Source organism: Chelonia mydas, chromosome 4 (assembly GCF_015237465.2).
Source record: "Chelonia mydas isolate rCheMyd1 chromosome 4, rCheMyd1.pri.v2, whole genome shotgun sequence".
Lineage (NCBI taxonomy): Eukaryota > Metazoa > Chordata > Testudines > Cheloniidae > Chelonia > Chelonia mydas.
Genome location: NC_057852.1, coordinates 20,102,335 through 20,117,929, shown reverse-complemented (window position 1 = coordinate 20,117,929; position 15,595 = coordinate 20,102,335). Strand labels below are relative to the sequence as shown.

Below are 15,595 nucleotides of genomic sequence, written 5' to 3'. Positions count from 1 at the left end.
CTGAGCAAGGAGCATAGGTAGTCCCGGGCTGCACCGCATGCTGGGAGTGCAGGCCTCCTGCACAGACTCTGGAAATCCTGTCTCTTCCTGCAAAATGGAACCACTGAAGCTCCTCTGCTGGCAGCTTTCACACTCATGGATGATGCGGGATTTAAGAATAAGGACTTAATCTACTCCCACCAAAGACAATGAGCTTTGCCAGCAACTTCTGTGGGATCACGACCAGGCCCTCTGAGCCAGATCTTTCAGTCATTACTCAGGCACAACCCCCACTGATTCCTCAGTTAAACCTTTGGGTAAACCTGCGTGACTGAGAAAAATCTCCCCACCATATATTTAAAAAAAAAGAGTGGAATGAAATAACGCCTAATATCAGTGGACAAGAACTCAGGTGATTGTCACTCTGCTACAGGTGTTTTCTGTTTGGTCACCCATAGAATATGAACATATTTCTGGTGTAACCTCTCCACAGCCCTGCTACAGAATTTCTCTCTGCAAGAATTTCCCCAACCTTTTCCTCACTTTCATTATAACTTTGATGAGTCCTATTCAAATGGACTTGTATTCATTCAGACCAGAAGAAATCCCATTTATATTTCAGCATTTTCCTAATCTTTTCATTTGGGATGGAGCTGTAGTATTTCTGACTGCTGTGTTTGCTCTTGCAATGTAACTATCACCTCTTTGCCTTTCCTCCCCGGAACTCCCTAATGAATATAGCCCCCCTGTTGGACTAGATTGATAACTTGTATATTTCGGATATGGGAAATGTAAGAAAGAGTGACTCCATAGCAGACCCCAGAATTTGGCCTGACCATTAGAAAGAAATGTGTTTCTCAGCCACCCTGCTGAGTCTGTGTTGATTGAAACACCCCAGCATGAGCTTTAGTCTCAGAGTATATAGCATTGGGCTCAATCCCGGAGCCCTTAGTACGTACGCCTTCAGAATTTTCAATCACAGGGGCAGTACATTTACTTCCAACAAAACAGGCTCTATTTACTGACAGAAAAAGTTGTCTTTAGAAAGCAAGTCATCTTCTTCATCCTGTCCTGTTAGTTGGGGTCAGCAGCTCTTGTTCTTTTTCCTCCACGTGCTCCTAGTGAGTGCATCTTCCAAGTTGACACCACCCTTCTTCATGAACTGCAACCTCTCAAACCATCTTTTTCTGTGTCTTCCTCATGATTTTTGTTACATTACTACGAGATCTGGTCAAGACCACTAGCACCGTTGTAGAAAGGTGGGGGGAGGTGACATGTAACTGTGGCGGGGGGGCACAATTGAAAGGTTCTGGAGGGGGCATGTGATCACCCCACACGTTGCCTCTGACGCACCTCAGCGGGTCGTCTGCAAAGCAGGCAGCAGTGCCAGGACTCCAGAAGCAAGAAAGGAGAAGCAGCTCCATGTGGGGGTGGGGGAGGTGGAGGAGCTCAGCCAGCAGCCAACTGTCCCGCTGCTTCCTCCCTCCCCGCACTGCACGGACACTCCAAGTGCAGCTGCAAGGGGGAGCACTGCCTTCTCGCTGCTGGGCATCCCAACCAGAGGCGTTCCGAAAAATCGGGGGGGCGACGGGACATGCCCCTGCATGCCCCCCCATGCATCACCTCTGTTTCCTGTGCCTCTTCTCCCCTTACACCTGCACTCCCCTGCTGTTCCCCCTTCTCCCTTAACCCTGCACTTCTTTGTGGCCCTAGCCCCCTACGTTCCCCACCCCACACCCTTGGGGCAGCTGGTCTCCTGTCTCCAGTGGCTACACGTAGCTTGCTGGGAACCATGGCTACACATAGCTTGCTGGCGGCTCCATGTGCTGCCCGGGGGGCTCTGCCCTATGGGGGGGAGGCAGGGGCCTGCTGGTGCCGGGGGCTCGGGGGGGGGGGGGGACCCTGTGTGTTAGGCTCTGGGGGGAGGGGCGGAGTGGTGTGGCTGGGCTCAGGGGGGGTGGGAGAGGAGGCTGTATGCCAAGCTCTGGAGCGGGGGGCAGGGTCCAGTGGGCCGGCCAGGCTGAGGCACGGGCGAGCTGGGCTGCGTGCCATGCTCTGGAGACGGGAGCAGGACTCAGCCGTGTGCCGGGAAGGGCTGGCGGTGGGGTGTGCTGTGTGGGAAAAAAGGTGGAGGCGGGGCTGCGTGTCTGGCTGTGTGCCTGGCTGGGGGGCTCAGCTTTGCGGGACAAGTGGGGGGCCAGTGGCCCAAGCCGGCCGGTGAAGGGAGTAAGGCGGAGTGTGCTGGTCCGGGTTTTGTGGGGAGGTGGGGGGGACGCTGTGTGCCTTGCCAGGCTCCAGGGGGAGGCAGGGGAGTTGTGTGCCGGGGGGCTCTGGGGAGAGTGTTCCGGGGAGAGTGTCGGGGTGGGTGGGACAAGCGTACTGCTTCACTATGGTACAAAGTGGCAATGACAGTCATTTTTCTCGTTGCGTGCAGCCATCACCCATTCTGACAGGCTGTTTATAGTGCTACGTTTACTAGTTTTCAGAGGTTGTCAACTGAGACTAACTATTTTTGTTGAGTTGTTTCAGATTTAAGACTCTGGCACTTGCTGCTGCATCATTTTGCTAATACTTTGTGTCAAGTGAGAGTCCAGGGGGAAGGGCGGAGGGGGGGTGCAAGGTGGAAGTTTTGCCTAGGGCACAAAATATCCTTGCACCAGCCCTGCTTCCACCTGGGCACTCTCATTGCATAGCCTATCAGCTCCCAGCATACACCCACGCATTCTCATTTTGGCAGTGTGAACTAGTACTTCTCTTCCTCATTGGCCAGCATTCTACCCCATGCATCATGGCTGGCCTAATCATAGTCTTACACACTTGGCTCTATAGTTTACTTTTAAAACACCATCTAATTTGGCTAACTTGTTATCTACACATTTAGTTCCCAATCCCACTATAGTCAGCTACATACTTGAATAATGACCAAGGACCAAATGCTGGCCAGCCTCTAGGCAGATGCTCAGCAAGAGGAAGCACAAGAAACACCAACTCCCATTCTTGCAACTCTGCTCACTAAGATCCAACAAGACAGCACAGTCCCTGCTCTTTTCTAAAGTTTCTTTTGGCAGGGAGGGAGCAATAGGCCACAGCTCCACCCCTGCTTTGTACTGGCCAATGAAGCTGGCTGAGTATAGAGGTAGGAGTTTACTATACACCCTGAAAAGATATTGCCACAGTGTGCCCTGGCTGGGAACCCCGAGAAGGAATTTTGTCTGCTTCTCTGCACACTTCCTCCATCACACCTAGTGGTGCATATAGGAGAATGTAGCCCATAATAGCTAAGAGACTACTTCAGTACCTCTAAGGAGTACTTTGCAATACTTTGGCAGTTCCCAGTGTATCCACACATCCTAACACACTGTCACGGTTCCTCAAAACATCAGGACACAGAGACACACTGAGCAGAGGTTGCATTGTATCAGACATTCAAACGAAACCACCTAATTGGGTGTCCAATCATTGAAATAGATGCTGCTGCATTTATCTCCACATGCCTCATTTAGTTTTATGACTACCTTTCAGAAACTAATGTGTTTTGACGACCTGTGTGTGCAGAAAAGTTGTTCCTTCCAAAACTTTGATGAAGATATGTTGATAGCAAACGACTTGCTTTTTCTTTCTCTCTGCATGCATCAGCACAAATAAAAAAAAAGGGTCACTTCTTCCTATCTTGAGATACTTGGTGCCATTAATTCATAAAGAAAAAAATTAATCTCTTACTTGTTATGCAGTGTGCTATTGCCAAGTCATCAAGTCAAATGAGGAGGGGGAAAAGATATATTATGCAGTACAATCACAGGTGGATTGAATCTAAATCCAACACTTGATCCACATCCCTGAAGAAGGCTAAGACCTTGTGCCAGAGCTTCAGGCACAAGGGGGGATGGGGTAGAGCAGGTATTGTATGCCCAATACTTGCCCTATAAATTGATGAGTAGAGAGGGATATAGGCACAGCTGCACTTCCCTACATACTGGCCAGACACCAGGTGAGGGAAGAACATGCTGCACTCTAAAGGGCAGTAAGAAAATCCCACCACCCAGTGAAAAAGGGAAGCAGGTGAAGAACTGTACCTCAGAGATGCGTCTGTCTGGCTTCTCAGGGTGGTATCTAAAGGCACAATTTAGCCCTAAACGGCCCTGAGGACTTTTCCCAACAACCTCTAAAACCAGTACTAGGCTTTGAGAAGTTATTCCCACCCTCTGAGCCTGACAAGACCTGGAGCAGATCTGAATATCTGAGCTGTAGCTGGTCATGTTATTTACAATTTCCTAGTACAACCTTGCAGACTACTGGAGCATCTATTTTGACAGATTTAGGGCCAAATTCTGCCTTGACTTACACTCTGAGTAAGCCCACTGAGTTCAACAGGGCCCAGTGATGTGTAAATCAGATCAAGACATGGGCAATAATGATCCAAGTAAGTTTATATTTAATCTTTAAGAAATGGAAATCTGAATTCAGTTGCAGTCAAGAAATACTCAGTGAACCAGTGAAATATTTGACAATGAAAGTTCTGGGTTGCTAGGTAAAAATTACTTGGGCTTAGATTGTCCCCCCCGCCCCGCAATTTGTATGACTAATCAGTTGCAAATCAGTCAGTTGTAAGACTTAAAGGTAGACTCATGTAATAACGTATGCAATCTAATAAAAATAATTGCAATGCAATATTTTCATTATAAGTCTTTAAAAAGATGAATAAGTAATCATTCTTCCCCAAATTTATTACTTCAATTAATAGGTGGGAAATGCACACAAAGTAGAAATTTGAAGATTTCTAGAATCCTCCCATTAACAATCAATTTCCAAGTCATCTCAATGTAACCAAATGCAAGGTCACACATCTAGGAACCACGTGTGGGGGACTGTATCCTGAAAAGCAGTGACTTTAAAAAGGACTTTGTGGTCATGGTGAACCTCCCAGTGCAATGCTGCAGCCCAAAGAGCTGACACAACCTTTGGATGTATCAACAGAGAAATATCCAGTAGGAAAAGGGAGCACGTTCAACCCAAAAACGGGCTGGAAGAGGAAGGGGATGGGCCTGGGCAGCCACAGGATGCACTGATTCATGTTATCTCCACTGCATGGTGGAGTATTAAGAAACATTGAGACCTTAAGGTTTCTCTCCCCTTCTCCCCAGTTTAACTCCTGAAGGAGACATTGGATATCACTATCTTCCCTCCCCCAGATATCAGTCTCCCTGCATTCTGAAGAGCCTGCCCTTTTGTTTTAAAAAAATCTTGGCCAGAGAACCATACCTCATATGGAGAGTCCTCCAACATTCTCTTTCCAAGGAAGCTAGAGTATAAAGCAGGTGACTTTGATGTCAGTGTTGGCCTCAAGCAGATGGTCATTAAATGGCTGATTAAAATTCACATGCAGTCCCCTCTTTCTAACAACAATGTCTGCGTAAAACAGCCATTAAAAAAGACTGCAGTAGTAACAAAGTCTATTAGGCTGATCTCATTAAACAGACATTATCATTAATAGGGAGCGTTGTACTGTATATGCATCCAAATTAGGTCAGCGAAGAGCACACTGCAATACTTTGCATGCAGGCACACACACATTCACACAACATGAGCTCATTACCAGGTCCATACTCCAACACATGCAATTAAATGAATTTGGGTCACACGCTTGGCGGTGAGACTAGAACACAAGTCCTGGCCTTTTGAAGCAAACATTTTGCCATCAGGCTGAAGAAGCAATCATTTTGCTGTAACTGGCAGATATGTAATACTTAACTTCCAGGGCTTTTTCCACATTTCTTCCAAGTCTCTCTTACCCCACTCAAATTTGACCAAACCAGACAAACTACAGAAGCAAAAATCAAGGAGGCTGCATGAAAGAAAATGAAACAATCTGTGAACTCAGATCACACAGCATTCCAACACCAATTGCACAGTCGGAATTCAAAGTCCTTTCAGGAGAGAATGCCAAGAATATATATAGTTCCCAGTCAGAATCTGGCTGTCAAACAGAGAACTGGGCTTTACAGAAACGTGAGCCTTCTTGCTAGCCAAGCCAGTGGGGACCAGGTGCATACAAGAGGGGATGTGATGCCAATGTAATTGGTTTTTAAAGCACTCCTCGCTGGCCTATCAACAAAATTATAATGGCATGCAGCTTTGGAATAGCCTATCTTGCTTCCCCAGACAGACATAAGGTGCTGAGTGTTAACATCGCAATAGAACCAAGGGGGACTATGAGAACAAAAGTGCGTCCTGGAATCATAGTGGTTGAAAATATAGAATTATGTAAAAAGACTCAGACCCTCCTGTAACTGAAATCTTTTTGAAAATTTAGGTCCCAATCAAAGAAAATCCATTGGAAGGGAAATCGTAATTGTGGCATTTGCTAACTTCTGAATGCCAATTTTGTGACCTTCTTGTTCTCTTAAAATTTTTGCATGTACACAGAGTAAAATTATGCATGCATGCCTCAGAAAATAGATAGAGATGAAGGATGAAAAGCAAAGAGGCAGCATGGTCTAGTTGATGGGGCATTGCACAGGGAGTCAGGAGAGCTGAAAGCCATTCCTAGCTCTGCCACTGACCTTCTGTGTGACCTTGAGCAAGTCACTTTGCCTCTCTGTGCCTGTTTTTCCTCCCACACTTTTTCTGTTAGATTTTAATCTCTTCAGGGCATGGACTATGTGGCTCCATGCCTAAAATGATACTGTCCGCAGTCTTGGTTGGGGACTCTAGATAATTGTCACAGGGTTTAGGGTGCAATCCAGACCAATGAGGGGTTGTGTCACCACTTGCCCTGCAATCCTTGGTGCCTTACAATGCTTTATTACTGCAACTCCGTGCCTGGGACATTCACAGTCAGCAACAAGCATACAGGTCACCCCCCGAGTGTCTGTGTATAACTGTAACCCTGGTCCAACCATTCTGACCCCAGCACCCTGCCAGCAACAACCAGTCACTATTCATGGTCTTTACCAACCTTGGTTACTACTGACAAGGTGATCCCAACACACACCCAGGTCCTGAATTTCCCAAAACCATGTGCTCCGTGAAGTCCAGCCCTCTCCTGGACAGTTCAGAGAAATAATAAGGTTTGTTTGTTCCCCTAAAGGCACAAAACCACATCACAACTTAACTGGGGAAAATACACCCTTCCATTCAAACACAGCACTAAACTCAGTAAAAATAAAACAAATTTATTGTAAATATCAATAAGACATAGGTTAAATGATGCCAAATAAAAGGAATAAAGTTAGAATGAGATACCAGCAAATGAAAGTGACAAAACACATGTAAAAGTCTAAAACTAAATCTAGCAAAGTTCAGACTTTGTTCAAGATGTTTTCTCTCACCAATCCTCCTCCTTTCCAGCCATGGCTGACTTTCTCTCAAACAGCACCTTCCATAGAAGTACAAGGTGCTGGCTTCCCCTATCATCCTAGGAGAAGGATCTTTGCCTAAGCAGGTTCCTCACCTATGTTCAGTTCCCGGAGAATTCAGCCTCCTCCCACTCTGCCCTTGGTTGAAGGACCCATCTTTCTCAGCTTGCAAGAGCTCTATTCCCTTGTGTCTGTCTAGTGATACATAAATTAGAGGTTCTCTGCCCCTCCTTTATAGTCCAGTAAATCTCTGGAAAGCATACCTCTCAAAGTTCATTTAGCTTACTTCAGGAGTCAGGATGACCTCATGCTGTTCTTCCCTTTCTATAGTCTTCCCATCCCCTATATAAATTGGGGTTCCACCGTTTTGGTCACATCTTGCTTAATTTCCAAAGAGACAGGTAGATAGCTGTGATGTTCCCCCCCATCTGGGAAAGAAACCGTTTCTCCCTGTTTGGCCACACACTTTAAAGCATAACATCATTAAGTATCCATAATGCCTCAGTGTTAATACATTTCACAATTATATTAATCACCAGTGTATCAGCTTTTCCTCAACTCTATACACTTTTCTTATATAGCAATATTGTATATAAATCAGTCTATTCAATTGCTTATCACTTGAGGTTCAGCCCCTCAAGTGACCCTTTGCAATGAATTCTTTGAAAAGTAAAGCCCAAACCAAGCTTCTCTCTCACACTAGGGCATAGATACCAGGCTGCCTCCTCCCCTCTTGTTAGCTTGATAACTTTGTTTACCTAATATGTCTCTGCCTGAAGACCAGGATGGTCAGAAAATCATACACAAGTTCTTTTGTCTAAGGCAAACCGTGCCAAACACGTTTTAAGAATGTAATTCTAGCACACATTCATACCTTTTTTGTACATCCTGTGCATATATCATGCAACCATATTAATGATCAGTGAGTTATTAGTTTTCAAATGATACCTCACAAGGCGTATTTTGTACAAAGATTATTTCAACAGTGTGTAGAGTGTGAATACAGGGCTGCTTAGGATCACAGTAATATAAACAATAAATACCTCTTGGTCTGTACAGAGAAAGGGTCTCTTGGAGAACTCAGGATCCCCAGACCCCATTCTAACAAACAAAGGTCAGTTTTCAGAGCATCTGGCACAATACCTCTCCTTCTAATGCAGTGGAGTTGGCTTATATAGCCCACCTACTGCAACTCTGAGTAAACTGGAAGAGAAGGAACCTTGTGAAACCCATCCCAGCAGAACATGAAAGGCAGCCAAGAATCTGCCAATACTCTCAGTGGGCACAAGGTGGACACTCTACATCAGTGTTAAGTGATTGTAAAGCTGCTGTAGGTGTCCCCAACCACCCCAAGTATTTCTGCCAACAAAGAGGTTGTAATTATGGTATAATGGTACCATAGCCAGCTCTGTACCATCCCTTGCAGGAGCCCCCCAGTACAGAGAACATACTGGGAGCATTCTAGGGGGAAGGGCAGTCTGCCAGCTATTCCTGGCTATTGGAATAACTCAAAGGGGCAATTGACTACTGGGCACAAATTAGGCACGCTCACAGGTTGTTCTATCCTGTATTGAAAGCCACATGAGCCAGGGAGAGTGCTAAGGTGACAAAGCCACTTTCCCAAACATTTCTCAACCTCTTGAATCCTACTGACTAATTGGGTTCAGTCAATGTAGCTTCCCTGCAGATCCACAGAGCCCCCAACTGCAGACTCGCCTGTTTGAAGGGCATAGGGGGCGATGCTCTTTTAGAGACATTCCAGTGCTTCACTAAGCTACCTGTAAGCATCTATTTCATTTTAGTAGGGTCCCCATGAACTCACCAGATAATTAATAAGCAGGTATGGGCTCCCCAAAAAGATTAAAAGGAGATGGGGACAGTACAAGGGGAATGGTTTAGGACAGAAAATAAGAGATCTTCTTCTAAATGTGCTAAATCATCTGCACTGAATGCTTTCCAGAGTCTATCAGGAAGCAAAAACTCATCCAATTTCATAGACATTTTGGTGGCTGTCTCTCAGTGCAGACATTTCTGCTGAATTACACTATTTCCCCCAAAGCATTTCAGAAAGTACATTAGCACAGCATTAATGAAAACATGACCCCCTGCCCAGTTAGCGTGACCCTAGTATCAGCTGCACAGACAGAGAAAGCAGCAAATTTCCAGGGGCTTATGATGTCTACTATAAAACAGTGTTGCTAACCCCATTCCATACAGTACCCAAAAGAGGTACAAGCTATGTGACAACCACCCAAGCTGGTGGTAAGTTATAACGAACAATAGCTGCTGGTGCAACTCCACTGGACATCATACATTACGTCAGTGAGCACTATCACCACACCCACAAAAAGTAGAACCAATGAAAAATAGGCATGAACACTAGAAAAAAAAAAGAGATCCAAGAGAACGCTGCACATTCCATGCACCAAACTGTACTAGCAGGTACTAAATGGCTCATAAAATAAAGCTACCAATGTTAGCTTTAAGGTACGTGACCCAGGAATTAGAAGCACATGAGCAGGGATAGAACTCAGAAACTACAGTGAGACCTACTGTCGCTCCATTTGTTGGTCTTTGCTACTCATGATGGGTATCTCTCATCATCTGGGGAAACCTCAACATACTAGTACTGTGATTATCTATCATATGGAACTTTGTGTGGTGAACCACATATCTGGGGCACTGTCCTATCTGCATCCCTTAGTAACCCAGTTCTATGCCTGCATTGGGCTAGGATGTTTGCAATGCTGTGTTATCATGCCCTATGCTTTTAATTCTGCAGGTTCATAAATAGCAAAACTCTCTGCTTATAAATTAAGTGGCACGAATCAAAACAGTGTTGTAGTAAGACCAGGTCAGTCTACCATTATGCACTTTTAGATTGTATTATTTTAAACATGCCTCCATTCTAAAGCAGGGGATGAACTACACTAACAGAATCTATTGGACAGTGTCTGTTGAGAATTTCTGCTACTCTGACAAACCCTGCCTAGAAAGGCTCTTCCTACATGTTCATAGCTTTGCTGCTATACTGCGTCTGTCTTCCACTTTAATATAGATATCTACAGATCTACTTGAGCTCAAATGGTAATAAACATAACAGCAGCCATACTGGGTCAGACCGAAAGGTCCATCTCAGGCATGCCAAACCCACAAAAAAAAAATGCAGAAATTGGGCTTCTTTTTGGCTTAATTGGCTTGTGAGTTGTTTGTTAGCTAGTTTTTGGCTTATAGCTTGTTGCAGCTTGTTGCTTCTTTTTTTTTGATTGGCTCCCGGCAAGCAGGGGCAAGGGAATGGGGTGGGGGGGCGGGTGGGAAGAGGCAATGGTGCATACCGGGCCCACCACAGTCCCAGCCTGCAGGCCGGGGGGATCTAGTCACATACAATGTTGGGGTTCTTAGGGATTGTCTTGTTTTGGCCTTGTTTTGAAATGGGATTAGCTTGATTTTTGATTATTGTGAAAGTCGGGGTGCTTATTTACCACATGAAAGTTGGCAGCTGTGGTCTAGCCCAGTATCCTGCCTTCCAACAGCAGCCAATGCCAGGTGCCCCAGAGGAAATGAACTGAACAGGTAATCATCAAATGATCCATCCCCCGTCGCCTATTCCTAGCCTCTGTTCACAGAAGCCAGGGACACCATCCCTGTCCATCCTGGCTCATAGCCATTGACGGACATATCCTCCATGAATTTATCTAGTTCTTTTTTGAACCCTGTTATAGTCTCGGCCTTCACTACCTCCTTTGGCAAAGAGTTCCACAGGTTGACTGCTTGTTGTGTGAAAAACAGGAGATGAACAGAGCTCTCTCTCCACTACTGACAGAAGTTCTGTACAGCTACAGTGTTAGTATAAACTGTAATGTCTTCACACTTTGTACACCCATGTAACACTAATGTCCCACTGAAATCACAATGGAGAAATAGGACATCCAGATTCACAGTATCAGATAGTACCACAGGTGCTTCTTGACTGACTCTACTGTATTGTAACTGGCCTAGTATCAAAAACAAAGTGTTTGCGCATCCATCTGGGGTTTGCGCTTGGAAACAGAATATTTTGGACAAATGATAAATCACAACTGAATGACCTTGTTTTTGCTGATGACATTGTCCTGCTCAGTTTCACACATCATTTAATGGAAGAAAAGATGCAGTTTTCAGGGGAGACAGCAAAATAAGATGGTTTGTTCATCAACAAGAGGAAGACAAAATACATGGCTATCAATGTCCCAAAAGGAACCATCAGAGTAGGTGGAGAAATTCTAGAAGATGCAAGTTATTTTATCTACCTAGGGAGTGAAATGTGCAATAATGGTGAAACCATGACAGATGTTATGGAACAAATATCAAAAGCAGCAATCAGCTTTCATAAACTTGAGGAGATTTGGAAAAAATAGTGTGATTAGCAGTGACAAAAATGCAATTTTTTTTTTAAACACGGGTGTCATGTCTGCCCTCCTTCATAGAACAGAGTCATGACAATCTGTAACAAAAATTTATAAGACAATTAACTCATTCCAAAGTAAATGCCTGGGAAAGATCTTCAGAATTCATCAGAACGAGTTTGTTGCAACATCAGAAATTTTAAAGGAGAGCAAACCAACCTAAAGCATTAAATATGGTATAAAGATGACAATAGTCATATTTAGTACACATTTAAAAGGTGCCACCAATACAACTTCCACATCAAGTGGAAACATGGATACCATCTAGAAAGAGAAAAGGAAGGTGACCTAGAAAAGCATTACACAGAATAGAAAAACAAGCTAAATCCATCAACATGACACTCATAAGCCTGAACATTCCAGCACAAGACTGAAATAAATTACAGAAACTGGTGGGTGCCCTATGCCCCTGAAGGTGACAGGAGAAAGAAAGAAAAGAAAAGAAAGGTCCAGATTCTAAACTGGTGTAAATGAGCATAGCACCACAAAGTCAGTGGAGATATACAGATTTATACCAAGTGAGGATCTTGTCCTATATCTTGAAACATTCCAATCAGTTACTACCTTAAAGGGGGAAAATTAGATCTGAGCAGAAGAGAGAAAAGTTCAATGGAGACATGGGAGCAAAAAAGGACTCAGCTGGGTAAAGGACAGTCAACTGTATTTAATGTGTTATTTTCAGACTTGCCTTTAAATAGAAGCAACTTTGAAAAAGCTCTAATAGATTTTATAATGCATGCATGTCAGCAATAATTTCAACATTTTTCTAGAAGATTCCAGCTTTGGGTGTTTTTAATTACAAGTTTTAGTGAAATAAACATGTCTTTTATTTTGTTGCCAACTGGGAAAGGAAGGGTCAGGTCATGTTTGATTTGTTATTATTTATTTTGTTTTCTTTTTGGCTAGGGAAAACAAAAATATTTTATTTTTATTCAAGAATTCCTTAGAGATTGTCAAAGGTAATTCAGAGTTGGGGATGTTCTTTTCACTCTACTTCTACATATAAAACCACAAGATAAGCAGCAGCAGAGAAACAATGACAAAACTTCATCTGGGAGGTTTTAGTGATGTCATAAACCACTCATGCTTTGCTCTAGTGGTTTACAGTGTCACCAGAATCATTTTATGAAGCTATTTCCTTGCATCTCCCAGCAGCTCCATCTATTCTTCTTTTATATAATGTTATTTTCCCCTGAAATTGCAGGTGTGTTGCACTGACAGAATGCCAATTTTAGGGAATAATGTAATTTACTGGCATAAATAATACGGGTCTGTTAACACACCCTGGAAGAAAACCATCAGGATTTACAAGTCTCCAAACACAAATGTGTCACCCCTTTAGGAAAATAAGCAAGTGTTAATTCCAAATGTAAAGGGGCTAACCACATTGTTGCTGAATATGCTTGTAGTCCATACACAGTGGAGGCATGAGTGGAATGTTCTAGTGGCAATTCTAAATGAACACGAGGTACAAGAAGAAACATTGAAACAGAGATTTACCCGCATGAAAACAACATATGTCAGGAAAACATGTCAAAACATGACTAACTCCTTTTTGGTCAACGCCAACGTCTTAGTTTGACACAGTTCTTGGATGTACAACAGCAGCATTTTCCACGTGACAGAAGACAGAAAGGGGTAGGGGGCAGAATTAGTCACTGACCTTTCAAGTGCCTAACCTGGATTACTGGTCTGGGGTTGGAGTCAAGAGATAGGGTGTTTGGATGGAATGCTCAAAATGAGTTAGGAGCCTAAATGGAAGTCAGGAGCTAATATCTTTTGAGCATTCCACCCTTTGTTGTGAGAGTTTATTTATGGAAAGAAAAACTCCATCATAAGATTCATACTATTCAGGGGCAAATTATAAAAGTTTTAGAAATTCCATTCTGATAACCTCTCAAAAGTTTGGATACTTATCTAAATCTTATATCCACCTGACCCTGTCCAACAGGTCTGAAGCCCTGCCTTAGCTGCCTATTCTCATAAGAACTATTTCAGAGACATCCTGCCCCCAGTCACACTGGAATGACTTGCAGAGCAGCTTTTGAGAGCACTGAAGACTTCACTAGCTGCAAGTTTATACTACTGACCGCTTCAGTCTATGGTATTGTGAAACTCCACTTGGGAATTTCCCCTACCATTTCACGCCTAAACAGGATCCAGCAAATTCAACCCAATTATAAATTGTCCAAATTTCATGTGTTCGAGGGCATTCAAAGAAATAAGTCATCAAAAAAAATGAAGACCATTAGAGGCTTTTGAACACATATAAACACTTATTTTTCATTTTATTCTTGGATTTCTAAAAGCTTCTTTGATAGAACAGGTAATGTAAAGTCAACTTCAGATTTTACTTTTGGTTTCTCCTACCTCCAAAACATTTCCTTTCTTATTGTTTCTCAGTGTCCTTCTAACTTATCTTGAGTATATCATTAAAGCCTAGATCTTTGGGAGCAGATAGAAAGTAGAGGAAACCCTTGGCTTCAGTCTCTTAGCTTCACACCAGGAAATTTAAATAACTGGAAGCTGCCTCATCCCTTTTTGGTTACATGAGCTGAGTAGACCCAACATAGGCAGAACTCCCCAGGGTTATACAGCATGGGTAAGTGCTGCCTCCATGGCACTGCTGCCCACCTCTTGAGCTTTTGGGCGGGGGGGATAAAGAATAGAGCAGAAACTGGATTCTCTTCATGTTATTGTCCCCTGGCTTAGCCCTCAAATTTCCATGCATAAATCTGGAAAAGAATTAATGCTGATTTTAAGCGGCTGCTATTGTTTAACTAACTGCCAAGGAGCAGAAAAATCAGTAGAGGAATAAACTTCTGAAACATCTCCTGTGTCTGTAGGAATGACAATGTCCTTGTATCCTGGTTCCATGCGGTTCAGAGACCTTACCTGTGTTCAAATCCATTACCAGAGTCCCTTCTGCCTAAAACAACGCTGATCCTTCTCAGAGTTCTATGGCCCCCTCGCATGGGTTTTCCTGTGGGGCAGAGTAATCCAGCCCTTTGGCTGGGTTTTAATAGTAGCATAAATGTACTTCTTCTAAGGGTCATACCTGAAAAATGGTGGTGGTACAACTCTTCCATGCCCTGCCCTGCCCACAAAGTAAACTCTGTTACCACTATCAGGCAGGGGAGGGTTCCAAGCCATGAAGTGAGGTTGAGCAGACTGAGCTGCTGTTTCACCTGCGAGGCTCATATGCCTGCACTGAGAGTCACCAGATCAGCTTCTGGCTTGTAGATTGGCTGAAGCTTATCACAGGAATGACTCATCAGCGCATATGGCTTAATCACGCTCTAGTTCAGGGGGTGACTCATCACCTTACACAAATGCCACCCCACTCATGGTGCCAAAATGAGACATCACTCACCACAGATAATGCATATCTGTGATTCCTCTCTTTTCTTCCTTACATACTTTTCAGAGCCAACAAAACAGTTAATGTTCACATTTTAATGATCAGAGTGCATCTGAGTCAACACCTCACCAAGATGCACGAGGGAGTTCACACTTTCGGAGATACTGTTCCAGAGTCAAGCAGGTGTCACTTCTCTTTCCACATTTTTGAGGTTCTCTTTGCAAGAGGGTGTCTAGTAACTTCCTTCCTTGAAAATGAAACCTGAGTTTCTGGATCACCTTGTGGTTGCTTGAGAGAGTTGCCATACTGCTGCATAGCAGCTCAATGATCGTTAAATATAATCTGCATGAAGTGTAACACTCAGCGAAAAGACCCAAACATTATAATCGGACACTAAATTTCCACAAACTGCTGCCTACCTGCAGTCTGCAATACTGTAACAGAAAATCAGTGGA

The 15,595-nt window shown here is 43.8% G+C and overlaps 1 protein-coding gene across 2 annotated transcripts in view; it reads right to left on the bottom strand.

The window, feature by feature from the left end:
- Positions 1 to 14,948, bottom strand: part of ARHGAP24 (Rho GTPase activating protein 24) — a 370,658-nt gene extending 355,710 nt beyond the window's left edge. Inside the window, exon 1 of one of the 2 annotated variants that reach the window (XM_043545064.1) lies at positions 14,838 to 14,948. In XM_043545064.1, coding sequence (XP_043400999.1) covers positions 14,838 to 14,868 — 31 coding nt within the window. In that variant the 5' untranslated portion in view covers positions 14,869 to 14,948. The remainder of the gene's footprint in view (positions 1 to 14,837) is intronic. The other variant, XM_043545065.1, reaches the window with a different exon arrangement.
- Between the last annotated feature and the right edge of the window lie 647 nt (positions 14,949 to 15,595).